Source organism: Camellia sinensis, chromosome 13 (genome assembly GCF_055761805.1).
Source record: "Camellia sinensis isolate YWXY chromosome 13, ASM5576180v1, whole genome shotgun sequence".
Classification (NCBI taxonomy): Eukaryota; Viridiplantae; Streptophyta; class Magnoliopsida; order Ericales; family Theaceae; genus Camellia; species Camellia sinensis.
The window spans coordinates 111,497,500-111,524,039 of record NC_138973.1 but is presented as its reverse complement, the minus strand read 5'-3'; the positions used below and the strand labels follow the sequence as shown (position 1 = coordinate 111,524,039).

At 38.5% G+C, this 26,540-nt stretch overlaps 2 protein-coding genes and 1 pseudogene across 3 annotated transcripts in view; 2 read left to right on the top strand and 1 right to left on the bottom strand.

Annotated features, from left to right (window-relative positions):
- Positions 1 to 26,540, bottom strand: part of LOC145806379 (receptor-like protein 6) — a 118,042-nt gene that overhangs the window by 53,828 nt on the left and 37,674 nt on the right. The window lies entirely within an intron of this gene.
- LOC145789110 (uncharacterized) lies at positions 434 to 23,351 on the top strand. 2 transcript variants are annotated; one of them, XM_082903195.1, is made up of 8 exons: positions 434 to 720; positions 16,908 to 16,985; positions 17,609 to 17,658; positions 17,786 to 17,839; positions 18,061 to 18,113; positions 20,677 to 20,749; positions 20,877 to 20,938; positions 23,110 to 23,351. In XM_082903195.1, the coding sequence occupies exons 1-8, from the start codon at positions 508 to 510 to the stop codon at positions 23,139 to 23,141; spliced, it is 615 nt and encodes a 204-aa protein (XP_082759321.1). In that variant the 5' UTR covers positions 434 to 507; the 3' UTR covers positions 23,142 to 23,351. The 2 variants fall into 2 exon arrangements, with proteins under 2 accessions (XP_082759321.1, XP_082759322.1); XM_082903196.1 differs by lacking the exon at positions 16,908 to 16,985.
- Positions 18,590 to 19,158, top strand: LOC145806267 (translation machinery-associated protein 22-like; annotated as a pseudogene).

Below are 26,540 nucleotides of genomic sequence, written 5' to 3'. Positions count from 1 at the left end.
AATAAACATATATAGTTTAAGTTATACAATTCAATTTAATTCAAATCTAGAGCCATAAATCTAAATCTAGAACTAATCCGCAAAAATCGATTATCTAATTTTTCAAACCATGATCAAACGCCGAATTAAGAGGTTGCTTGGCAAAAACTAAAATATCACACTTTTTTTAAACTTTTTAATCTTTTAAAGCCACGTTTAGAAATATATTATTTTAGTAATTTTTTAATTTTTACAAAATGATATATAAAAAAATAGAGAGAGTGATGTGGAAACTTATAATGAATTTTTGAATTTTTAATTAAAATATATAATTAATAAACGAGACCTTAGATCATATCAACTTTTTATTTTTATAAACATTTTTTTATAAAAAATAAAAAATATAACTTATTTAACATGTTCTAAACAACTTCTAAAAAATCAAACCATTCACCTCCACCCGTCGAATTTGCGAATTTTTCGAATAATTTATTATTCTCTAACAGGTGAAAGCAAACAAACACAAAAATGATTCTAACGCCATCATCATCCAAATCAACCGTACACAAAAACCACTGTTTTAGCGATTCACTATTATATATTCCCGCGCGATGGTTCTCATCGCCACCGTACGATCAGTCTGTTTCACGCCCGTTTTCGACTCGGAAAATGTCTTCTTGCTCCTCCGAAAGTCCACCTCCTACGCTTCGTACAGTCACCATTTCCTACTCACATCTCAAAGTAAGCTTCTTTCTCTCTCTCTCTCTCTCTCTCGACCTGTTTGGTTGCCGAGAAAATTCTCGGAGGAAAGAATTGAACCGCCTGTGTTTAGTTTGCTGTTTATGTTTTTCCCTCGGTTTCTCCACAGCCAAATTGGCACAAGCCTCAATTTCCTTCTTGTGTGTTCGTGTTGTATTTGACGTATCCTAAGCTATTATTATTGAGTGATCGATGAAAATTTGCTTGTCAATATGTTTGAATTCATATTCAAATAGGTTTAATTTGACTTAAATGGTGATAGCTGTTGCCTTTTGATTGTAATCGGACCTCCTCAAAGTAAGCTTTTCTCTTTGTTTCTCTCGACCTGTTTGGTTGCCGAAAAAATTGTCGGCAGAGAGAAGTGAAAAACGTGGAATTTGGTTGAGGTTGGAGTGTGTGTAGCGTGGTTTTGTCTCTTGTATTTTTCCTCGGTTTCTCTGCTGCCAAATTGAGTACACTCATGTTTCTTTGTTGTACTCCATTGCTATTTCATGTCCAACAAATTAAGGCTTTGTTGACAAATTTTAGGGACGGAATCACTTTTTACACGAAATATTTTTAGTAATGAATTTGGACATTTAGTGATGAACTATCCGATCAAAATTTTACACTCATTTTTTTGGTACAAAATTGTTGTCCATGCAACATTTTCAAAATTTTGTCACTAAAGGTCTTCTTTTTAAAATAACTTTTCAAGATGGTCATTTATACTGTGTTTAGATTATGGATTTGGATGGAGATTTGGAAACATAAAAAGGAAAATGTGAATAAAATATTGTTGTATGTCACAATTTTTTTCTATTTTTCTTTCCAAATTCTTACTCAAATCTATGATCCATTCACAGACTTAGTGACAACTCACATGATGACAGGAAGGAATTGACCTTCTAATGTTTTTTGTAACAAAATTCACTTTTGAAGACGAAGAAGTTTGGTTCCTAAAACCTTCATATGTTGTGCTGGACTTGTGTTTTTTTCTCTGTCTCTGTTATTTCGCGTTCATGTTATATTTTATATATTAGTTGAATGAATGTGTAGAATTGTCCCCCTCTCTCTCTGATAGGATCCTATGCTATTATTATTGAGTGATAGATGAAAATTCATAGGTCAGTAAGTTTGAATTCAAATTCAAATAGGTATAATTTGGCTTAAATGTTTACTGCTATTGACTTTTGATTATATTTATAAAGTATAGAGCTTGGATGTCATCCTGAGGAAGAAATTAACCATTTGTTGGTTGTTGGGTGGAAAATGGCCAACAATATTGTAATTTTGATCAGTAAAGTCAAAAGTGTATTATATAGATGAGTATCTAAAGGGGATGCTTCCATGTAGGCATGTACAAAAGGTTAAACCAATATAATCTAATAGCTCTTGAAACAAAAGAGACTTGTATTCTCAAAAGACAAACATAAAAATGCCAACAGATTCTTACAAATGAAGAGAATCTACAAATTGATGAATATTATTGAGTATAACCTTTCCAATGATGAATATTCTTAAGTAAAACCTTTCCAATGACCTAAACTAGGTAACGCGGCAAAAAAAAAAAAAAAAAAAAAAACAGAAGAAAAACTGTCTAAATGGTTGCTCCCGAACTCCTTGAAACGTCATCCTATTCCGTTTGCTTTACAAAATCCACATGAAGCACAAAGGAGCAGATAGTCAGGCTTTGCATCTTTGCTTTCCCACCCTATTTCCTTACCAGCTAAACATAACCCCGCCGCATCTATTTGAAAAACCTGCTCCATCCCAAACACTGTTAAAGCCAACCTCCACAACTCCTAGCCACTTACAGTGAATAAACAAATGAGAAACTAATTCCTCATCATATTATGAAGGCAATACCAATTTACAACTATTGTCGTGTCTTGATGAGATTGTTGACTGTCAAAATCTTCTCATAAGCCACATTCCATGCAACAAATACAACCTTGGATGGAGCCCTAACGCTCCATCCAAATGCCTTTTCTCAAAAAATTCAGCCTTTTAATATCTAAAAGAACCATATAAACAAACTTTACATGAAACCTCCCTTTATTGAATACTAGCCACCACAAAGACTCCACCCCTTCTCAAATGCTTATATAACTATAAATGCAAATTAAGAAGATTAGATAACTGATCCAGTTCCCAATTCTTACAAAGTCACCCTCAGTAGTGCAACATCCTAAAAACATCTATGCCTCGAGCATAATCTGCCGAGGTTTTTCCTTTTTTTTTTTGTTTGAATTTTTTCAGTTACAAGAAGAAAAATGGAAAGAAAAGATCTCTCCAACACCTCATCTGTGCACTACATACGCCACCAAAACTTTACTCAATCTTCCCTTCCCACCACCTTAAAGCTAGTACTTCTCTAGAAATCCTCCCAAACTAGACAAGTACCCTTCCGCAACCCTCTCCTATGATATACATCATCAGTTCCAAAGAAGTCCAATCACCCCAAGAGTTGTCATATGTTGTAGTCACCACCCTTCTCCAGTATGTACCTCTCACATGCAAATCTCCATAACCACTTTTCCAAGAGGGTTGTATTGAAGATATCCACCGACTAATCCCTAAACCATCTTCCTTCACCAGACTGCCACACAGTATCCCAATCCACAAGATGGTATTTGGACTCCTTCCCTACACCACCCCATAGAAAGTCTAGTTATAGCATTTTAAGCCTCCTTGCCACCGAGACTACAATTGTGGGTAGTGATATAAAATAGGTTGGAAGGCTTGAAAAGTACTCTTAATGTGTTGGATAGAAACTTCCTCTTCAACCCTACCAATCTTTTTTGGAATAGCTCCACTGTCCAATCCCAAACCGCCTTAGCATTAAATAAAGACCTTCTAACAAACCTTAAAACCTTCTGTTAACCCCCTTAATCGTCCTACTAGTAATTCTACACAAAGCCTCCATAACTAGAATGAAAAAAAAAAAAAGTGATGACAGATTCACTTACTTCGAACCCCTTGATGTGTGAAAGAAACCAATTGGTGATCCATTCACCAAAACCGAAAACTGAATTGAAGACATACAATAATGAATCCATTGCCTCCATATACATCCAAAACCCATCCATCCCAAGTATAATAGAAAATCCCAATCACATGATCATATGAATTTTCAATATCTAGCTTACAAATGACCCTTGCCTCACTAGTATGTATTATGGAATCAACACACTCATTAGGCACAAGTATGACTAGTGTTTTAAAAGGAGTACGCGCCTAAGCGCGAGGCGTAGCCTTGCGCTTCGAACAGGTCAAAGTGAGGCGCAATATGCAAGGTGCAGTTTAGGCACTGAGGCGAGGGCTTTTTTTCGAGGCGTGGGCTTTACTTATTTTTTTGCTCAAACTATTGATTAAGTGTTTTTTTTGTGGGCATACCCACAGGGATTCAAAGCTCTTCTATATAAAATGACCAAACGTGGTCAAAATGGAGCAGAAAGTGATAAAAGATTGATTGTTATGCTTTATATCTTTTGTTGGATATTATATTTCTAGTTTTTAGAAGATTGAATGTTATGTTTAAAGATTATCGGAAATGGTTATGATTTTTGAAATTCTATATATATTTGTTATGTTGAAAAGTTTGTCTATTTTATAATTTTTCTTTTCTTCTACCACTTGCGCTTCGCTTTGGTGAGGCGCACGCCTTGCCTTGTCCCTCTGACTTAGGCTATAGGAGACCTTATCGCCTCAGTGCACCTAGAGCCTTTTAAAACACTGAGTATGACATCCAAAATCTGATGACCTTGCATAAAAGCATTTTGAGAGTCAGAAAACACCAATTGTAACACATCCTTCAGATAGATGGCCAACACTTATGCCGGCAATTCATATTCCCTACCAAGCAAAATAACAAGTCGATCGAAAGTCTCTTCAATGTGCTCCACATACCCTTTATTAGGGATTAAGGCTACAAAGGAAGCATTCAAAGTTTCAAAGTTTTTTCAAACATGCGCTCGTGAAAATAATTCATCATATCCATCATCTCCTCTCTCACCACATTCCAATAATTTAGAAAACTGGTCATAGTTATACCATCAGATCTTGGAGTTTTGTCCCCACTAAGGTCCTGTAGGGCTCTAAGAATCTCATCTTCCAAGAAAGGTCTATCCAACTGCTCCACCCCCTCAATTGATATGCTGCCAAAATCGATACCATCCATTCATAGAATCCACCCCCTATTCTGAAGCTTGGGTAACCAGCTTAGGGTATGATAGAATATCACCCCCTATTTATAAATGAAGATTAGGGTTTACAAGAAAGACAATTACAAGATGATCCCTGAGGGCATAAAATGATTACAGACCCTAGTGTAACTTTCGGCTAATATAATATGCTAACACTTTCGGCTAATATAATATGCTAACACTCCCCCTCAAGCTGGTGCGAAGATATCTCTCATGCCCAGCTTGCCTAATATGTCATGAAATGGTTTATTCCCAACCCCCTTGGTGAGAATGTCAGCAAGTTGTTCACCAGACTGGACAAAAGGAGTACAAATGGTACCACTAGTGAGTTTTTCCTTAATGAAGTGGTGATCAATCTCAACATGTTTTGTTCTGTCATGTTGAACTGGATTGTGAGCGATGTTGATGGCGGCCTTATTATCACAGTATAACCGCATGGAGTCCGTCTGATCAATACCTAGATCACTCAACAATAACTTGATCCATAAAAGTTCACACACACCTTGTGCCATAGCTCTAAACTCAGCTTCTGCACTTGACTTGGCAACCACATTCTGTTTCTTACTCCTCTAAGTAACTAGGTTGCCGCCAACAAATGTGCAATACCCTGAAGTTGATCTCCTATCAGTTACTGACCCAGCCCAGTCAGCATCTGTATAGGCTTCTACACGAAGATGATCATACTTTGAAAAATACAGACCCTTACCAGGAGCAGACTTCAAATACCTCAAGATTCTCATGACAGCCTCAAAGTGAATCTGATGAGGAGCATGCATAAACTGACTAATTACACTGACAGCAACAGCAATATCAGGACGGGAGTGAGATAGGTAAATGAGCTTACCCACTAATCATTGATAGCTCCCCCTATCCACAACTTCTCCTCCTTCATCATCCCCCAATTTCTGATTGGGTTCCAGTGGGGTGGCACATGCCTTGCAGCCAAGCATCCCAGTTTCCTTCAACAGGTCAAGCACATATTTTTTCTGTGAGATAAATATCCCATCCTTAGAGCGAGCAACTTCAATTCCCAGAAAATACTTCAAGCTTCCCAAGTCTTTGATTTCAAACTCTTTAGCTAAATATTTCTTCAACAGAGGTATTTCCCCACTATCATTGCCTGTAAGAACTATGTCATCTGCATAAACAATAAGTGCTGTAGTCTTACCGTGTGAGGAATGTTTCACAAACAATGTGTGATCTGCCTGACTTTGTTTGAAGCCATATTTAAACATAGCCTGAGTGAATCTTTCAAACCAAGCCCTTGGAGACTGTTTGAGACCATATAATGACTTCCGAAGTTTGCATACTTTGCCTTCTGTTTGATGATCCTCAAAACCCGGAGGAATGTCCATATATACTTCTTCTTCGAGGTCACCGTGGAGAAAAACATTCTTGACATCAAACTGATAAAGCGGCCAATCTAGATTAGCTGCTAGAGAGAGAAGTACTCTGACTGAATTCATTTTAGCCACGGGTGCGAAGGTCTCCTGATAATCAATGCCATATGTCTGAGTAAACCCTTTTGCCACAAGTCTTGCCTTGTAACGCTCAATAGACCCATCTGCTTTGTGTTTCACAGTATATACCCATTTACGTCCCACAGGTCGTTTGCCCGTAGGTAACTCAGTCAATTCCTAAGTGCCATTCTTCCTAAGTGCTTTCATTTCCTCAATGATGGCTAGTTTCCACCCAGAGGTAGCAAGAGCATCCTGAAAATGGTTAGGAATGCTAACAGAGGAAATATTGGACACAAACGCTCTATATGAGGATGACAAATGAGAGTATGATACAAACTGCTGGAAATTTGTGTTAATAAGATAGTGGCATATGATAGTGGTGTTGGTGGCATATAGTGGCATGTATAGAATATGATAGTGGTGTTGGTGGAAGATAGTGGCATGTATATAATATGATAGTGGTAGATAGTGGTAATATATAATAGGTAAGTGGCATATAATGGGTTATAATGATGTTTGTAATATCTCCTATATAAGGAGTGTCATTTGGTCTTGTAAGATAAGAAGTTTTGAATATAACAGAAATATATTCCTTCTTCCTCATATTTTCGGAGTTCTTCTTCCTCATATTTTCTAAGTTGGTATCAGAGCAACAAAAAACACAGCAGCCCTAAAACCGTCATAGCCATGTCGGAAGTCATTCCGGTGAAAACGTCCAACTCTCACTCTGTCCAAATCACCACCATCCGCCTAAATGGTGATAATTTTCTCCGCTGGTCACAATCTGTCCGGATGTATATCCGTGGGCAAGTAAAGATCGGTTACATCACTGGTGACAAGAAGGCTCCTGCTGTTAATGATCCGCTGTTCGACAGTTGGGACGCTGAAAACTCCATGGTTATGACATGGTTGGTCAATTCCATGGAGGAGGATATAAGCTCTAATTACATGTGCTATACTACTGCACAAGAATTGTGGGATAATGTTAGTCAGATGTATTCTGACCTAGGAAATCAATCTCAAGTTTTCGAATTAACTTTGAAGTTGGGAGAGATTCGTCAAGGAGATGATTCCGTCACCAAATATTTCAATTTGTTGAAAAGGTTGTGGCAGGATCTTGACATCTTCAACACATACGAATGGAAATCGGTTGACGACTGCAACCACCACAAGAAAACTGTGGAAGACAGCCGTATTTACAAGTTTCTTGCCGGCCTCAACATTGAGTTCGATGAAGTGCGAGGAAGAATTATTGGCAGACCTCCTCTCCCATCCATTGGCGAAGTATTTGCCGAAGTCAGAAGGGAAGAGAGCCGAAGGAGCGTCATGCTTAAGAAAAAAGGTACTGGTGAATCAATTGAAATTTCTGCTTTAATTAGCGATGCTGCGGCCAACAAGGCTGCAAATTACCAGCGCAGGTTTGATGATAAGCCACGGGTCTGGTGTGATTTTTGCAACAAGCCTCGCCATACACGCGAAACGTGTTGGAAGATCCATGGCAAACCTGTCAACTGGAAAAGCAGCAAACAAGGAGAGAAGAATCGTGGCTTTCCTACCGCTAATGAAGCCGATTCAGGTCCCTTCAACAAAGAGCAGATTGATCAACTCTTAAAGCTGATAAAATCCAACTCCTCATCCGGTACTCCTAGTGTTTTGTTGGCACAAACAGGTAGAAATCTTAAAGCCTTCTCTTGCCTAAACTTCTCTCCGTGGATCATAGATTCCGGTGCCTCCGATCACATGACTAGTTTTTCCCATTTATTTAGTACCTATTTCCCTTGTTCTAGTCATGACAAAATCAGAATAGCCGATGGTAGTTTTTCACCTATTGCAGGAAAAGGATTTATTAAACTAACTGAGAAAATTAATCTCAATGCTGTTCTTCACGTCCCCAACTTAGCCTGTAACCTTTTGTCTGTCAGTAAACTATCTAAGGATTCTAATTGTCGTGTTACATTTTTTGAATCCCATTGTGAATTTCAGGACCAGAACTCGGGGATGATGATTGGGCGTGCTAGGATGCTTGAAGGTCTTTACTACTTTGATGAAGTACCTGTTAGTAATAAAAAAGCTCAGAGCTTTAATAGTACTAGTTCAATCTCTGTTCGAGAAAAAATAATGCTATGACACTATAGGCTAGGACATCCTAGTTTTCTTAATCTGAAACATTTATTTCCAGCATTATTTAAAGGGATTGATTGTTCTTCTTTTCATTGTGAAAGTTGCATTTTTGCAAAATTTCATCGCTCTACTTATTTGCTAAAACCTTATCAGGCTTCCAAACCTTTTTATTTGATTCATAGTGATGTTTGGGGCCCTTCTAAAATCACTACTCTTTCTGGTAAAAAATGGTTTGTTACATTTATTGATGACCATACCCGCTTATGTTGGATTTATTTGATGAATAAAAAATCTGACGTGAAAAATTTATTCACAAATTTTTACAATATGATTGAAAATCAATTTCAAACCAAAATTGGTATTTTACATTCTGATAATGGAACAGAATATTTCAATGAGCAGTTGGGTGAGTTTTTGGAAAAAAAGGGGATTTTTCATCAATCTACATGTCGGGATACCCCTCACCAAAATGGCATTGCAGAACGAAAAAATAAACATCTACTTGAAGTAGCACGTGCTATAATGTTTTACATGCATGTTCCTAAATATTTATGGGGTGAAGCAATTTTAACAGCCTCTTATTTGATAAACAGGATGCCTACAAAGGTGTTAACATACAAAACACCTTTTGATTGTCTCAAAACTTTTTTTCCTGACACGAGGTTGTTTTCTGATTTACCTGCCAAAGTTTTTGGATGTATTGCCTATGTTCATGTTCCCAGTCAATTTCGTTCAAAACTTGACTCCCGTGCTATAAAATGTGTTTTTTTGGGTTATTCCTCAAACAAAAAGGGGTATAAGTGTTTCGATCCTCAAACCAAGAAATTTTATGTGAGTATGGATGTGTCATTTGTGGAAACAAAATCCTATTTCCCCAACACTTCTCTTCAGGGGGAGACAAGTGGAGTAGAAGACCGTTTTTGGGATATTTCTATCCCGCTCTCCAATGTCATTTATCCTACACAAAAACCACATCTGTCTGATAATGATCACTTAGGAGAACCAAGTTCTATGGTGCCTAGTCAAGAAGATTCTTGTTTAGAGGGAGAAGTACTACAAAATGATCTAAATCCTGAGCTTCAGGTTTATACTAGGAAGCGATTTCATCTGAGGAATAATGACCCGAATGTCCATCCTAATGACCCGAATGTCCACCCGAGTTCTGGCATCGAAATTTTAGATAATCCTATTCCTTCTATTTCCGACCTTGATGTTCCTATAGCAATTAGGAAAGGTGTCCGAAATTGCATTAAACATCCTATTGCAAATTACCTCTCCTATCAAAGACTATCTAAAAACCATAGAGCTTTCACATCTAGGATTTCACACTTGTTTGTTCCAAGGAATATACAGGAAGCATTGGATGATCCGAATTAGAAATTAGCAGTCATGGAGGAGATGAATGCTTTAAGGAGAAGTGGTACTTGGGAGATAGTTGATCTACCCAAAGACAAGAAAACAGTTGGGTGTAAATGGGTGTTTACGATAAAATGTAACACAGATGGAAGCGTTGAGAGATACAAGGCGAGACTGGTGGCTAAAGGCTTCACTCAAACTTATGGGATCGACTATTAGGAGACGTTTGCTCCTGTTGCTAAAATAAATTCCATCAGAGTATTGTTATCTCTTGCAGTAAATTCAGATTGGCCTCTACATCAATTTGACATTAAAAATGCATTTCTCAATGGTGATCTTGAAGAGGAGGTGTTCATGAGCCTACCGCCGGGATTTGAGCAGAGACTTGGAAGCGACAGAGTATGCAGATTGAACAAGTCATTATACGGACTCAAACAATCACCAAGAGCGTGGTTTGAACGCTTTGGGAAGGCAGTTATCAGTTGTGGCTTCTCGCAGGGTCAAGCAGATCACACAATATTTTATAAACATTAAAAAAACAGTAAAATTGCAATTTTGATTGTTTATGTTGATGACATCATTTTAACTGGTAATGATGAAGCAGAGTTAGCAGCCCTCAAAAAGAAACTCGCAAAAGAATTTCACATTAAGGATCTGGGAGCCCTCAAGTATTTCCTCAGAATGGAATTTGCAAGATCTAAAGAAAGTATATTCGTTAATCAGAGAAAATATGTTCTTGATCTCCTTGGAGAAACAGGTATGCTTGGTTGTAAGATGGTGGAGACTCCGATCGAGCCTAACTTGAAGTTATAAGCTGCTAAGGCTGAAGAAGTCAAAGAGAGGGAACAATATCAGCGACTTGTAGGGAAATTGATTTACTTGTCTCATACGCGGCCTGATATTGCCTTTGCAGTCAGCATGGTAAGTCAGTTCATGCACTCACCAGAGGCAGAGCACTTTGAGGCCGTTTATAAGATCTTAAGATATTTGAAAGGAACTCCAGGGAGAGGCTTATTGTTCAAGAAACATGGACATCTTCAAGTTGAAGTATACACAGATGCAGACTGGGCAGGAAGTGTTACAGACAGGAGATCAACATCCGGATACTGCTCCTTTGTAGATGGGAACCTAGTTACATGGCGGAGTAAAAAACAGAATGTGGTAGCTAGAAGTAGTGCAGAAGCAGAGTTCAGAGCTGTTGCCCATGGAATCTGTGAAGTAATGTGGATTAAAAGAATTCTTGAAGAATTAAAGCTTTCTCACCCGACACCTATGAAGGTCTATTGTGACAACAAAGCAGCTATATCTATAGCTCATAATCCAGTTCTACATGATCGCACAAAACATATAGAAGTGGATAAACATTTCATCAAGGAGAAAATCAATGCTGGCATAATCTGTATGACCTACCTTCCAACAGGTGAACAATTAGCTGATGTGCTAACGAAGGGACTACACAAGAAGCAATTTGATAAGCTGACTAGCAAGCTGGCTATGGAAGATATCTTCAAACCAGCTTGAGGGGGAGTGCTGGAAATTTGTGTTAATAAGATAGTGGCATATGATAGTGGTGTTGGTGGCATATAGTGGCATGTATAGAATATGATAGTGGTGTTGGTGGAAGATAGTGGCATGTATATAATATGATAGTGGTGTTGGTGGCATATAGTGGCATGTATAGAATATGATAGTGGTGTTGGTGGAAGATAGTGGCATGTATATAATATGATAGTGGTAGATAGTGGTAATATATAATAGGTAAGTGGCATATAATGGGTTATAATGATGTTTGTAATATCTCCTATATAAGGAGTGTCATTTGGTCTTGTAAGATAAGAAGTTTTGAATATAACAGAAATATATTCCTTCTTCCTCATATTTTCGGAGTTCTTCTTCCTCATATTTTCTAAGTCAAACTGTGAGATAGGATGTTGAGTACAAGATCTCACACCCTTCCTCTTGGCAATAGGAACATCAAGATCAATGGACTCAAGAGATTCAAAGTTATCTAGACTCTCATCAGAAGCAGGAGATGGCAGTGGAGTAGCAGAAACGGTCCCGTGTATCCAGTTAACTTGTTTTCTGTCTATGTCCCGGACATAAACATGCCCGTCCTTATTCTTGGTGACAGTGGGTTCTATAGTCCCAGTAGAAGAGGGGGGTGCAAGAACAACTGGTTCCACCATAGGAAGCACAGTAGTAGAGGGTGGTGCAAGAACAACTGGTTCCACCATAGGAGACATAGGACTCACTTCACACCAAGGCTCCCTCGGAAATGAGGACGGTGACACCGGAGAGGACAAGAAATAGGACCGGGACTCAAAGAAAGTGACATCCATGGACACAAACCACTTACGAGAAGAAGGGTGGTAACATTTATACCCCTTTTGAGTAGGAGAGTAACCAAGGAAAACACACTTGAGGGAGCGAGGGTCCAACTTACCACGAGAGGGAGAGTGATTATGGACAAAACAGACAACCAAATATTTTTGGAGGAATAGAAAACAAGGGCGGAGAACCGAGGAGGACGCGAAGCAGAGCCTGTTTGTCCAAGACCTGGGTAGGGAGACGATTAATAAGATGGGCAGCGGTGAGAACAGCGTCGCCCCAATAGGGCCGAGGCACATTCATAAAAAAACACATGCACCGAGCCATGTCAAGAAGATGCCGATTCTTGCGTTCGGCCACCCCATTTTGTTGAGGGGTATTGGTGCAAGAGGTCTGATGGATAATGCCATGAGTAGAGAAATATTGTCCTAACCCAGAATCTATGTATTCCCCGCCATTATCAGAACGAAATATTTTGATAGTGGCCCCAAATTGAGTACAAATCATCTTATGAAAAGTGCGAAACACAGAGAAAACCTCACTCTTGTCTTTCATGAGATACACCCAAGTAGCATGAGAAAAATCATCAATAAATGTAACAAACCAGCGATGACCTTTCACAGACAGAACACGAGAGGGACTCCAAACATCAGAATGTATTAATGAAAAAGGAACGAAGCTTTTATTCAAACTGGGAGCAAAAGAAGCTCTATGTTGTTTTCCAAGTTGACAAGACTCACAAAGAAAGTCAGACACATGATGATTTGTGAAACTAGAAGGAAATAAATGCTTAAGTAAATGAAATGAGGGATGCCCAAGACGCCGATGCCACAGCCATAAATCAGCGGGGGTAGTAGAAGACGTGGTGGAAGAATAAGCAAGTTTGTCCGGTTGATCTACGAAGTAGAGACCATTTTCTGCACTATCATTGCCAATCGTCCTCCCCGTGACAAGGTCCTGAAAAAGACAATGATCAGGAAAAAACGTCACACTACAATTCAAATCCTGGGTAAGACGACTTAAGGATAACAGATTAACAGAAAACTTGGGAACATGGAAAACAGAAGATAGATGTATGGTAGGAGTGACTTGGACTAAACCTTTTCCAGAAATGGAAGAAACAGTACCATCGGCAATCCTAACTTTGTCCTGACTTGAAGAGGGCTTATAGACAGAGAAAAGATCAGAGGAGCCAGACATATGATCTGAGGCACCAGAATCAATAATCCAAGGCAAAGATTTATGACACAGGAAAGCACAAGGAGAAGATGCTAAGTTACCTGAGCGGGCAAAGGACGAGGAAGCGGTACTGAGAGCAGTAGAAGATCGGCGGTCCAACAATTGGCGCAAAGCATCCTCCAGCTCAGTATCAGAAGCTTGGGTAACAGAAGTAGAATTAGAATCAAGGGTATCAACGGCACTAGACTGATGAGCCCGGGAATAGGAACCACGTCCTCTAGAGTGGCCTGACCGACCTCCTCGAGAACCAGACCGATCACCTCGACCCCCGGATGGAATCCCATGAAGCTTCCAACACGTCTCACGAGTATGCCGCGGCTTCTTGCAATAATCACAGAATACAGACTCCTTAGCAGCAGACGGAGGAGGCAGGCTGAGGCCATCTCGAGGAGTAGACAGTAATGCAGAACGGTCAGTAGAGACAGGGGACATCATAGCAGACCGGCGACTCTCCTCATTCTGTACATAGGCAAATGTCTCCTGAAGTGAAGGAAGAGTGTCCATACTCAGAACTCGACCCCTAACTGGATCATACTCCACATTTAGGCCGGCCAAAAATTTAAAGATCCGTTCCCGTGCGATGAACTTCTTGTACCCGATAGAATCAGTAGGGCAAACGGGCTTATAGTCTTCCAGGTGGTCAAGGCGTTTCCAGCCGTTGGTGAGGAAAGTGAAGTACTGAAGAACAGTCTGCTCCCCCTGAAGTGAGCTCTCAATAGAGGGTGCAACTCAAATGCCTGTGAAAAATTCCCTTTGCGGGAATAGGTAACAACCACAGCCTCCCAAACGTCCTGGGCAATCTCCATAGACAAGTAGCCCTCACCAAGTTCTGGAACCATCGAATGGATAAGCCAACTCATGATCAAAGAGTCGGTAATCTCCCATTGGTCATAACCTGAGTTAGTGGTACTAGGTGCCTGTATCCTGCCATCAACATACCCCATCTTCCTTCTGCTCTTCAAAAACAGAGTCAAACTTTGAGACCATGCTAGGTAGTTCTGACCATTAAATAGAGAGGTGGTGATTTTCAGACTAGGGTTGGGATTCTCAGTCATGGTAGTAGGTAGAATGGGACTCTCACTCTTTGGTGTTTGAGAAGAAGGGGACACACTGGTGGAATCTGTCATGGATACAATACTACCGAACCCGCAACAAAACTAGTGGCAATCACAAACCCGGAAGGTGATAGTGAGATAACAGGCACAATGACCACTATAAAGACATAACAAAATTAAGAAACTATTTTTTTGTTTTTTTTGTTTTGTTTTGTTTTTTTTTTTTGTGTTTTTATATATATATATATATATATATTGATTTATTTATGTATACATGTATTGGTACGGTGTGATATATATATTTACATATACCAGGCTATATCAGGATATATATATATATATATATTTATATATACTAGGGTGTGATACAAAGGAGAGGCTATATCATACCAAACAGTGGACGAGAGTGAGATTGATGAAGGCGACAGAGGAGCTGAGGACGACGAGTGACGAAGACGAGCGACGAGCTGAGGACGACGAGAGCGATGAAGACGAGCGACGAACGGCTGGAGGAGATTGACGAGCTGAGGAGCTGAGACGAAGACGAAGACGAAGACGAAGACGAAGACGAAGACGAAGACGAAGCAGATGATCCAACGGCTGATGAAGACGAAGCAGAGTGACGATGGTGACTGAAGATCGACCCAGCAAATGATCCAACTAGGTACGTTTTAAACCCTAACCCTAGAGGTGTAGCTCTGATACCATGAAGCTTGGGTAACCAACTTAGGGTATGATAGAATATCACCCCCTATTTATAAATGAAGATTAGGGTTTACAAGAAAGACAATTACAAGATGATCCCTGAGGGCATAAAATGATTACAGACCCTAGTGTAACTTTCGACTAATATAATATGCTAACACTTTCGGCTAATATAATATGCTAACATATTCTCCTCAAACAAACCCACAAAAGCTTGCAATTCACTCCTAATCTTTAACTTCCCTAAGAACCCTTCTATCAATTCACACCCTCATGAGATTATTCCTCCGTCGAATATTAGCTATTATGTGAAAAAACCAATGTTCTTAACTCCTTCCTTAGTCCGTCCTTAGGTCACAGGGACCTAGCCTTTTGGTTTCCGACTAATTTATTCTATCTTTGGTATTCTCCCATACTCCACTGCCTTCTCCTCTAACCTGCCATCATCCTCCGAAAGGCCATTACTAGCTTCTTCCTCGTCAAGACTTTGAATATCTTCTGGCATCTTTGCCTTAGGTACCTCTAACTTGCCAAACTCCCCATATTCCATCTTTTTAGATATGCTTTTAAAAACTTCAACTTCTTTTCTAGAACAAGGCTATGATTACCCCTAACTTGGTAGCCTCTCCCCCAATCAGGCATCTTGTCACAAAAACCATCGACCTGCAACCACATATTCAAATCTCATGTCATTGCTTTCTACCAATGAAAATTCAAATCTTATTATTGAGTGTCTTCATCAAGATAAAGAGCAATTAGCTCAATCTAAAAAACATGGCCACCAAATTGAGTAGAATCGTCTTGAAGAACAACCAGAAATTTTGTTTTGTTTTGTTTAGAGGAAGCTCACAAGATCAATAGTATTTCCCTAGGCATTGATAATTCTGTTAGTGGAATCTATGTTTAGCCATCTGAAAGAAGTTTGATGGTCTCAAATGAAGGTCCTTCAAGCTTGGTTCTTTCAGTTGTGAAGCCACAATACAAGTAGTTCTATGAGTTTGAGTTGAGCATAAAGTTACTGAAGCATCATGAGAGATCAATAGAATTTCCCTAGGCATTGATAATACGGTTAATGGAGCTCATGTTTATCAATTTGAAAGAAATTTAATGGTCTCAAGTGAAGGTCCTTCAAGCTTGATGCTTTCAGTTGTGCAGCTACAATATGTGGAGTTGTACAAGGTCAAGGATAATTTTACTATAGCACCATCAATTTTCTTTAAAGAGGTTATCAAGCTTTCACAGCTTAGTCAGTCAAACAGGACTGTGCTGGTGATGGAAAAAATGTTTTTGAAATTAAATTGTAAAGTCTATGATGTATGAGAATTGAATCTTGGAAAATTCAAATATATTTATCAACTCTGAGGACAAAGCTATTTTCAAATAGGTTTAATTAGGCTTAAATGCTGATAGTTATATTGCATTTTGAGTGTATTTTGATGTGCTTAATTACTCTGTATAAAGTGTAGATATTGTATGGCATTGTAAGGAAGAAATGAAACATTAGGTGGTTGTCAGGTGCAAGATCACCCACAAATGTGCTCAAAAGGTGAATGCTTGACCACCCAAGTGATCAAACCCTTTGATATTACCATATTTCTAGTTACATTCCTTTTGGAATGTTACAATGCTCTGTCTAAGTGTGTTGCGTGTGTGTGTGAGCCTTTGATATTAACCTTTCAATTATTATTATTATTTTTTTTTGGAATTGATGGATGCAGGATAAGAACGTTGATTTGTCGGCGAAGATTGAAGAAGGTTTTGGACCCAATGGGTTGGGAATTTTGTCGATATCAGATGTATGAAATGAATTTTTTCACATCTTTGCTTGAATAATGCAAGTCTATTTGTCATCTCTTGATTTCAATTTTGGATACATATAGACAATTGTTGCTCTTATTTAGTCAGTATGCTTGAAGTTTGCAGAACTAACCCCACTGTATAGATGAATTGTTTTAGTTTGAAAAAAATGTCATTCTTTACAATCTAATAACAGGAACCCCACCATATGTAATTCTTGTTCATGGTCCTGTTTGGAAAAATCCATGAGAACTTTTTATATTATAAATAATAATCTTTGTTAGCCCCGGGATGATTGTGCATCAAAAGCTTGATACTTGCATCAAACAGTGTGTAAGAAACCATGCTGTCTATATATATCAACTTTGGAAAATTCTGTTCATACATAAAGTTCATATAAAAAACTTTACAAGAATGATGTGGCAATGCCATTATTGTAAATAAATGCATCTTCATTGGTATTTTTTTGAAGTGAATGGTCCATAATGAGCCACATCATTATGTATGAAAATTTTGTATGGATTTTTTGTTTGTATAGCATTACTCATTAACTTATAGAGCTTGATAGCTGCTTTCATTTATTGGAACTAATCACTTTATATACAATTCGTGATTGCTTTAGGTTCCTGAGTATTCTTCATTGCGTCAAAATCTTCTGCGTCTTTCACCTAGGTATAAGCTGTTGAATGGATTTTCTGTATTTATTTTTGATGAATCTGCAGATATTAAATACAAGGATTGTTATTATTATTTTTTAAAAATCGTAATACCTATAGGATTGATCTTTTTCTTTTATCAGATTAGCCTGTCTTTCTGAAGATGTGAAGAAAGAACTGGAAGATCCTAACAGTAGGTAATACAAGAATTGCTTTCTAATCTTCCACTTCTTTAATGGTTAGTTGTCACTCACTGCTAGGTATAAACAAATATTGTGTCCCTCTCTTTGCTTAAAATTGGTTACTTTGACAATACAAGTTTTATCAAGTTTCAGTTTTTTTTTTTTTAAAACAATATGTTTGTTTTCATCCACTTTTATCATTTCAATTTTTTTATAACTTCTGGATGAATGCCTAGGTACAATTTTGGATGGAGTCATGGGAAAGAGAAACTAGAATCTGGAAAACCAGGTAGACTTGTCCCGAGTCAATTATGTTAGCCAATTATATGAGCTTATAAACAATGCAGCACTATGTTAACTACCCAAATCTAATCTTAAACATGAGGAAACCTCTATGGACCACTAAGTTGTTCTTGATTGACCATTAAATTGTTTAGGATTAGGTAAGAAGCCGAGTATGCTTTTTGTATTTTGCATCCTTTCCACAACACTAAATGATCTCTTCAATAGTTACTGCTTCAAAAATTGCTCTCATGCTGTTTTGTATATCTATTGGAAAGCTTCTTGCTGAAACATACAAATTTAACTCTAGGAATTCTATCATATGCTTTTCCTAATTTCAAAAAATCGTGTTCTAATATTTTCTTCTCTAGTAAACCATGTATACTGCCTAAAAAGTAGTTTTCTGTGGTAGCAAACCTCCTTGGATTGAAGCCAGAATGGTTCTCACTGATTCTATTTATGGTTTATCTGCGGTAGCAAACCTCTAGGCTCAAGTGCACGGTCGCATAAGTGACAATGTACTGTGAGTTCAAGCCTGATTTTCATAAATGCAAGCCCTGGTTGATCCAAAATGCTCCTGACCTCTACCGTGATCTTCTTGAGGAGGCAAGTGCAAAGGAAACTGATGAAGTCTCCAATTGCTTCCTGTCCACTCTAAATTCCAATGGAATCGCCCCTTCTGGTGGTTCTTCAATTTCGAAGGAAGAAAAAATAAAATGCCTTCCTGCGGGAAGATAGAAAAAAAAATGAAAGAGAAACAAGGATTTGTAGCCAAAGGTGGTGCATAACAAGTGAAAATGCATGACCGTTGTGTAAGGCCTGGATCTTTCTAGTGTTAAATTTAGTGATTGTTCAGAAGAGCATGGGAAGAAGCTTGCCACTAGAGCCTCTGTTGTTAAGGGACCAACTGAAAAAAGAGTCGTGTGATGTTCAAGTAGACATAACATAACCAATAATGTTTTTGGAGTTCCTCAGAGACCTGGCTTGATGTGCCAGAATCTGTATTATCCTTTGTTGAGGATGAAAAAAGGGCTCCAATTGTTGATTTTTGAGTGGGGGTGTGGTACCTTTCTTTCCATTGGTTTGACTCTTCATCAAATCTAGTGTACTCTGAAATCAAAGGGTTGTAATAGATAAAATTGAAGGCAGTGGATACTGTTATTATATTTTATGCTTGTTTTTTTTTTTTCTTCTTCTTTTTCTCCCCTCTCTCTCTCTCTCTCTCTTCTTTTGTGTGTGTGTGCTTGTGTGTATTTACACATCCACAAAATCAAAATAATGGGCTAACTAACAGCTTTCAAAATATCTAGAAGTATCTTTGGACATAAAATTTAATATTTTGTTGACCTTGCCAAACCAAATCTTAAATCCTATCAAATGGGGTCGGCTATATGAATTCATCTTCTCCACTTGACTCTATGGCCACTTGGTTAGTCAAATTAAGAAGATTCATATCTCTATTTACTACACTAGCCCATGTCAATCTAGGTCTGCTCCTTCCCCTAACAATTCCATTTACAGTCACTGTATCGCATTTTTTCACTACTGCCTTTGTTGGTCTCCGTTGTATATGACCAAACCATCTCAATCTATTCTCTCTCAACTTATCTTCTATTGGTACTACTCATACCAATTTACGAATATACTCATTCCTAACTCTGTTTTTTCTAGTCTTGCCACTCATCTACCTTAGTATCCTCATCTCAGTGATACTCATCTTATCTACATGTCATTTCTTAGTTACCCAACATTCCGTTCCATACAATATCACTAGTCTAATGGCCGTTCTATAGAACTTTCTTTTTAGTTTAGTGGGTACTCATTTACTATTTTGCTAACCTTAAGAGTGGAAAATGATATCACAAGTTTTTCTAAAGAAACTCAGCATTCTCAAACAATAGAAGTTCATTTATTCACACTTCTAGCCGGTGAATTCCTATCTGGGTGATAACTTTTGATATGCCAGCTTAAGGTTATTGTTGTGGGGTGTTTATCTTTTTGGTTTTAGTCATATTGTGAAATATAGGATTTTGTTGTGGGGTGTTTATCTTTTTGGTTTTAGTCATATTGTGAAATATAGGATTTTTAATTTACTTCAGTTACACTAAATCTTTTAGTGAAATAAGAGTTATGATGACAACAACATATCTCTGATTCCAGCTTTATTTACCTCAGTGGCCTATGTAGGGAAATTAATTTAAGAATTATTCATATCCAGCCCATGGTTAGTCAAGCTGGTTTCAAGGTTGAATCTCCAATTTGTTTATCGTGAGACCTCAATTTTGCCAAGAGTGAGTGGTGAAAGAAGATTATGTTGCTAAAGAAGGAACTTTTAAACATGAAATTTGACGAGAACTTGATGTGTTATAGCATGTAATCTAATCAGCCTATCTTTTGGCATATTTACAGTAGTAAAGTGTAGATGCAAATTGATTATTGTTTGTATATATATGTATGCGTAGCACAAATATCTATATATAGATGTGAGGTCGTGTGTGTGTCAGGTTTAGTTCATGCTTTTCTTATACTTTGTATACCTGGTAGAGATTTTTGTGCTTTTTATTGTGCAGACATCTTGAAAGGCTCTTTCTATGCAAATCCAATATTCGATACACCTACAACTGATGAATCTCTTGTTCAACGGTAAGTCTAAGAAAAACCTTTTATATTTTTTGGTGCTTCTACATGTTGTCTGTTGTACAAGGCACTATTGTGCACCACATATGGTGATGTGATTTCACAACTTCTGCTTTCATGTTATGTCTTCTAGGTACCCATCATATTGTGGATCAAATATATGGCCTGATAGGGCTCTTCCAGAACTTGAAGTGGGTATGTTTTCATCTAACTTTTTAATCACTAGAGCTGTGGATTACTTGCATGTGTCCATTTGTTCTTAGAATAATATCTTTGTGATTGTGATTTTGCTTAGCTGTCATTAGTTATAGTTTCCTTTTGTGCCTTGAGGCTTCTATTGTACGTTTCATATTATTAATCTATAAGGGAGTGATGGTCTCATCATTCCCTAAGTTTGATTTCTCCTAAAATAAACATGGTATCAGAGCCATGTTCATCATTCACCTTTACCTAACGACCATAGTACCACCACGCTACACCGCTAAACCACCACACACCACTAGGACCACCTGACAGCCACCCAACGCCCAGTCGACAGCCACCCATGCCCATGCGACACAACTAGAGCCTATTTCGGCTCTTCTACAGCCTCACCTAGGGCTCACGACTTGGATACGACAATTTCAACACCTCCCTTGATGCTTGATTAGGGTTTCGGCAGCCTCTCTTTGCCCCAGTCTATGTTTTGATTGACCCATTTGGTTCTTTGTTTCTCCCTTGCTACAAGTCTTCACTTTATTACTGAGAGTATTTCAGTCCCTGTTTTGATTGATGGTACCTTCTCCCTATTTTTTGTTTAATGTTTTGGGTCAATATATGACCCTAATCCTCAGCCTTGACTGATTATATCTCTCCATCGTTTATGGTTGATTATATGTGCCGTGATTCCAGTTATTTTTCCTTCTTCCACTAGTAGTGATTGTTGCAGGTTGTTTAGATAGTAGCATACTAAGATGGCTGAACTTATGAGTGAATCCACCACTAGTTCTTAGCCACCTAAAGGGGAGAGTCCCATTATGACTACTGCATAAGGAAACCTTAACCCTAGCCTAAAAATCACCACCTCTTTGTTTAATGGACAGAACTATCTTGCATGGTCGCAATGTCTGACACTTTTCTTGAAAAGCCGAGGAAAAATGGGTTATGTTGATGGGAGAATCCAAGCTCCTAGTACCACTGATCCTAGTTATGACCAATGGGAGATTACAAATTCTCTGATTATAGGGTGGCTCATCCACTCAATGGTTCTTGATATTGGTGAGGGCTACTTATATATGGATACAACTCAGGATATTTGGGATGTCGTGGCTATTACCTATTCCCGAAAGGGGAATTTTTCACAGACCTTTGAGTTGCGCCACTCAATTAAGCGCTCAATACAGGGCAAGATGACCATCCTTCAGTACTTTACCTTCCTCAGTAATAACTAAAAACGTCTGGATCATCTTCAGGACTACAAATCAGTAGGCTAAACCGATTCTGTAGGGTACCGCAAACTTATTGAGTAAGAGAGGGTCTTCAAATTTTTGGAGGGTCTCAATGTGGAGTTTGATCCTGTTCGAAGTCGTGTCCTTGGTATGGATGTTCTCCCTTCCTTTCAGGAAACGTTTGCTTATGTTCAGAATGAGGAGAGTCGCCGCTCAGCTATGCTTCCTCTTGCCTCTATAGAGCGCTCAGCCTTAGTCTTTGCTCCTCATAGAGATGGAGATCGTCTGTCCCATGGTACACGCAATCCTTCTGAGAAGGATACTTTGTTCTGTGACTACTGTTGACGGCCTAAACACACTCATAGGACATGTTGGAAGCTTCATGGTACTCCATCTGGGGGTCGTGGTGATCGCTCTGGTAGTTGAGGGGGTCGATCCAGACAGTCTAGAGGACATGGGTCTAATCCACATGTCCATCATTCTAGTGCAAATGATACACATGACTCTGCTCCAGTTGTCTCGTCTACTGATATTGTGTTTGGTATGTAATCTTCTGAGTTTGAGGATGCTCTACGTTACTTGCTAGACCGCCGGACTTCCACAACTCCTACCGGTGCAGGTAACTTAGCCTTTTCTACAAATGCTTTCCTATCTCATAAAACTTTGCCTTGGATTATTGATTCTGGTGTCTTGGATTATATGACTGGATCTTCTGATCTTTTTTCGGAATATATGCCCTTTTCAAGTTAGGACAAAGTTAGGATTGCTGATGGTACAATTTCTTCTGTTTCTGGGAAAGGTTTAATCTATGCCACATCTTTATCTTTGTCATCAGTTTTATATGTTTCCAGTTTCTTTGTTAATCTTCTATCATTGAGTCGTCTTACTCAGGATTTGAATTAAAGTGTAACCCTTTTTCCCAATCATTGTCTTTTTTAGGACCTTATCACGAAGACGATTGGCAGTGGTAGAGCAGAGAATGGTATCTGCATCTTGGATCAGGCATATCACATAGCTCATCATACCATCTAGTCTCCAACCACCAAGGATGACATTTGGCTTTGGCACCGGTGTCTGGGACATCCATTTTTTTTAGTACTTAAGCATTTGTTTCCTTCTTTTTTTAAGAACAATAATGTTTCTGAGTTTAATTGTGAGTCGTGTTAACTTGGCAAACAACACCGAGCTTCTTTTGCTGTAAGTATTAATAAAAGCTTCGTTCATTTTTCATTGATTCGTTTTGATGTTTGGGGTCATTCTCGTGTTGTTTCATTAAAAGGCCATAGATAGTTTGTCACCTTCATTAATGATTTTTCTCACACTACTTGGGTGTATTTACTAAAAGGAAAGAGTGAGGTTCTCTCTGTGTTTCAAACATTTCATCAAATGATTTACGCTCAATTTGGGGCTATTGTAAAAATTATGCGTTTAGATGATGAGGGTGATTATATTGATTCGGGGTTACAGAAATGCTTCAGCACTTATGGCATTATTCATCAGACTTCTTGCACCAACACCCCTCAGCAAAATGGGGTTGTGGAATGCAAGAATCGTCATTTTCTTGATATAGCTTGTTGCATGACTTTTTGTATGCATATGCCTCGGTCTTACTGGGGTGAAGCTGTCCTCACCGCTGCTTATCTTATTAATCGCCTTCCCAAACCCCTCTTTAGGTATTCTTCGGCTCTCAGCCCGTGTCTTCTATTCCCCTCAAAGTTTTTGGGCGTCTGCTTTGTTCACAATCATTCCTCTACTCGTGGTAAACTGGATCCTCATTCTCTTAAATGTGTCTTTCTTGGGTATTCACCCACTCAAAAAGGGTATAAATGTTATCATCCTCCTTACCTAAGTGGTTTGTGTCCATGAATGTCACATTCTTTGAGTCCCAGTCCTACTTCTTGTCCTTTCCGGTTTCCGAGTCATCCTTTCAAGGGAAGCCTTGGTGTGAAGAGATTCTTGGCATAGGAGTATTACTTGTTTGTAAACCTTTACGAGTCGTTGAGGATATAGCATGTGAACCAACTATTGGGAATAATGTGGAAAATTGTTTATAGATGTTGTTGATGTTTGTGGTAGACTTGAACTTTGATGTCAGATAAAATAAAATAAAAAGAATTGCATAGAACATGTAAGCAATTAATCACATGTATAAGCTATAATGGTTGGGCACATCATACAAAAGGGAAATGAAATTCAAGGTGGTTCTTTTTTTTGTTGTCCTTACTGACAATTCATAGGATTTCATACCTATTTTAAAGTAACCAAAATGATACTGAAATTTTTTAGATGCATGTTCATGAGGGACTGTCTTAATAAAGAAACTACACAACCAGAACAAAATTCATATGATATGACAATTTGTGTAGGCGAAAAAATATAAAATCCTAATTGCTGAGACAAAGATTGATGGGCTTCTTTTGCTTCCCTAATAGCATATTTTGTGTTTGGCCCAAAATAGAGGGTAGGTTTTAAGTACACAACGCATAATTGGGGGTGTACTGAATACTGAACATCTATCCCGCATTTGAATAAGTTGTTGATAGCATCACAGGTTAGGCAAGATGGATACTTCTAAGAAAATCATAATAAAAAGAAGATTGGTCAAAAGTCATAGAATTTTCAATATCCATTGGAGTGTCTGTCCCAGGGCGGTTTTAACTAAGAGAAGGATAACTTTATGATTTATTCTCAATGTGTTATTCTCTGAGAACTTCATAAGCATGCCTTACTGACAGGTTCTATGGGCAGGATAGAAATTATAGGAGAAATGAATCCAAGACAGTAAAGAAATGTCACAAGTGGAGATTTCATTATCCTTTGCAACATATTCTTATAATTTGATAATTATTGCTGATGTTGTTTATTTCTTACACAAGTAACAACAAAACTTGACTCAACAAACCCATTCCGACTACTAAGTTGTTTTATAGATTTATTTTTTCCTTTTTTCCAATTGCCCATACTTACGAAATCTGTTGTTAATTCATAGCTATCATATTTTTTCTAACATAACCCTGAATGTGGTTATTCTTCGTTCTTACTGCCTTCAAATTGAAACAAATTAATCCTTAGGGTATAGAGAATTGTATTATTGATTGATGTCTATTATGTTTACAATGAGTCCTATATATAGAAGATTAGAGGAGGTAGGTATGTAGTAGGTGGAGTAGGTGAAGTGGGTGGAGTAGGTGTAGTAGGTGGTAGTGGTAGTGGTAGGTTTAGGTGAAGTGGGTGGAGTAGGTTTAGTAGGTGGTAGTGGTAGTGGTAGGTTTTAACAGCCCCCCGCAAACTCAAGGGGGATAGGAACTAACCAACTTGAGTTTGGAGAGAGTAACAAAACAAGAAAAATACATAAAAATAAAAGAGGATAGGAGACACTGTATGGTCGTGTCAGACCGTTGGTGAAGACACTGTATGGTTGGGTCATAACGTTGTAGAGGACACTGTATGGTGGTGTCATAACATTGTAGAGGACACTGTATGGTGGTGTCATAACATTGTAGAGGACACTGTATGGTGGTGTCATAACGTTGTAGAGGACACTGTATGGTTGTGTCATAACGTTGTAGAGGACACTGTATGGTTGTGGCAGACCGTTGTAGCAGATAAAGTCTGGACAGTTGACGATGTCACATCGGACCGATGTAGAAACTAACCGGAATCAATGTCGGGACAGTTTACAGAGTCTTGTCGGACCCATGAAGGAGCTAACCGGAATCAATGTCGGGACAGTTTACAGAGTCTTGTCGGACCCATGAAGGAGCTAATCGGAATCAATGTCGGGACAGTTTACAGAGTCTTGTCGGACCCCTAAAAAGTCGCACCCTCAAAAGGTATGCCCAATCTGTCAAAAGGCGTGCCATCAAAAGGCGTGCCCAATCCATAAAAAGGTGTGCCATCAAAAGGCGTGCCATCAAATGGCGCGCCCAGGTTGTCGTCTAGCGGCAAGTGGCGCGCGATGCGCGTGGCTGCCTCGGCTATACTTAGAAAATATGAGGAAGAAGAACTCCGAAAATATGAGGAAGAAGGAATATATTTCTATTATATTCAAAACTTCTTATTTTACAAGACCAAATGACACTCCTTATATAGGAGATATTACAAACATCATTATAACCCATTATATGCCACTTACATATTATATATTACCACTATCTACCACTATCATATTATATACATGCCACTATCTACCACCAACACCACTATCATATTCTATACATGCCACTATCTACCACCAACACCACTATCATATTCTATACATGCCACTATCTACCACCAACACCACTATCATATTATATACATGCCACTATCTTATTATATGCATTAACACACATTTCCAGCACTCCCCCTCAAGCTGGTTTGAAGATATC

Excerpts from the sequence above, each read along its gene's own strand:
- LOC145789110 (XM_082903195.1), top strand. The coding sequence starts at position 508 with ATGATTCTAACGCCATCATCATCCAAATCAACCGTACACAAAAACCAC. Across the intron at positions 17,840-18,060 it reads CTGGAAGATCCTAACAGTAG|GTACAATTTTGGATGGAGTC; the intron begins GTAATACAAGAA and ends ATGAATGCCTAG. Across the intron at positions 20,750-20,876 it reads GATGAATCTCTTGTTCAACG|GTACCCATCATATTGTGGAT; the intron begins GTAAGTCTAAGA and ends TATGTCTTCTAG.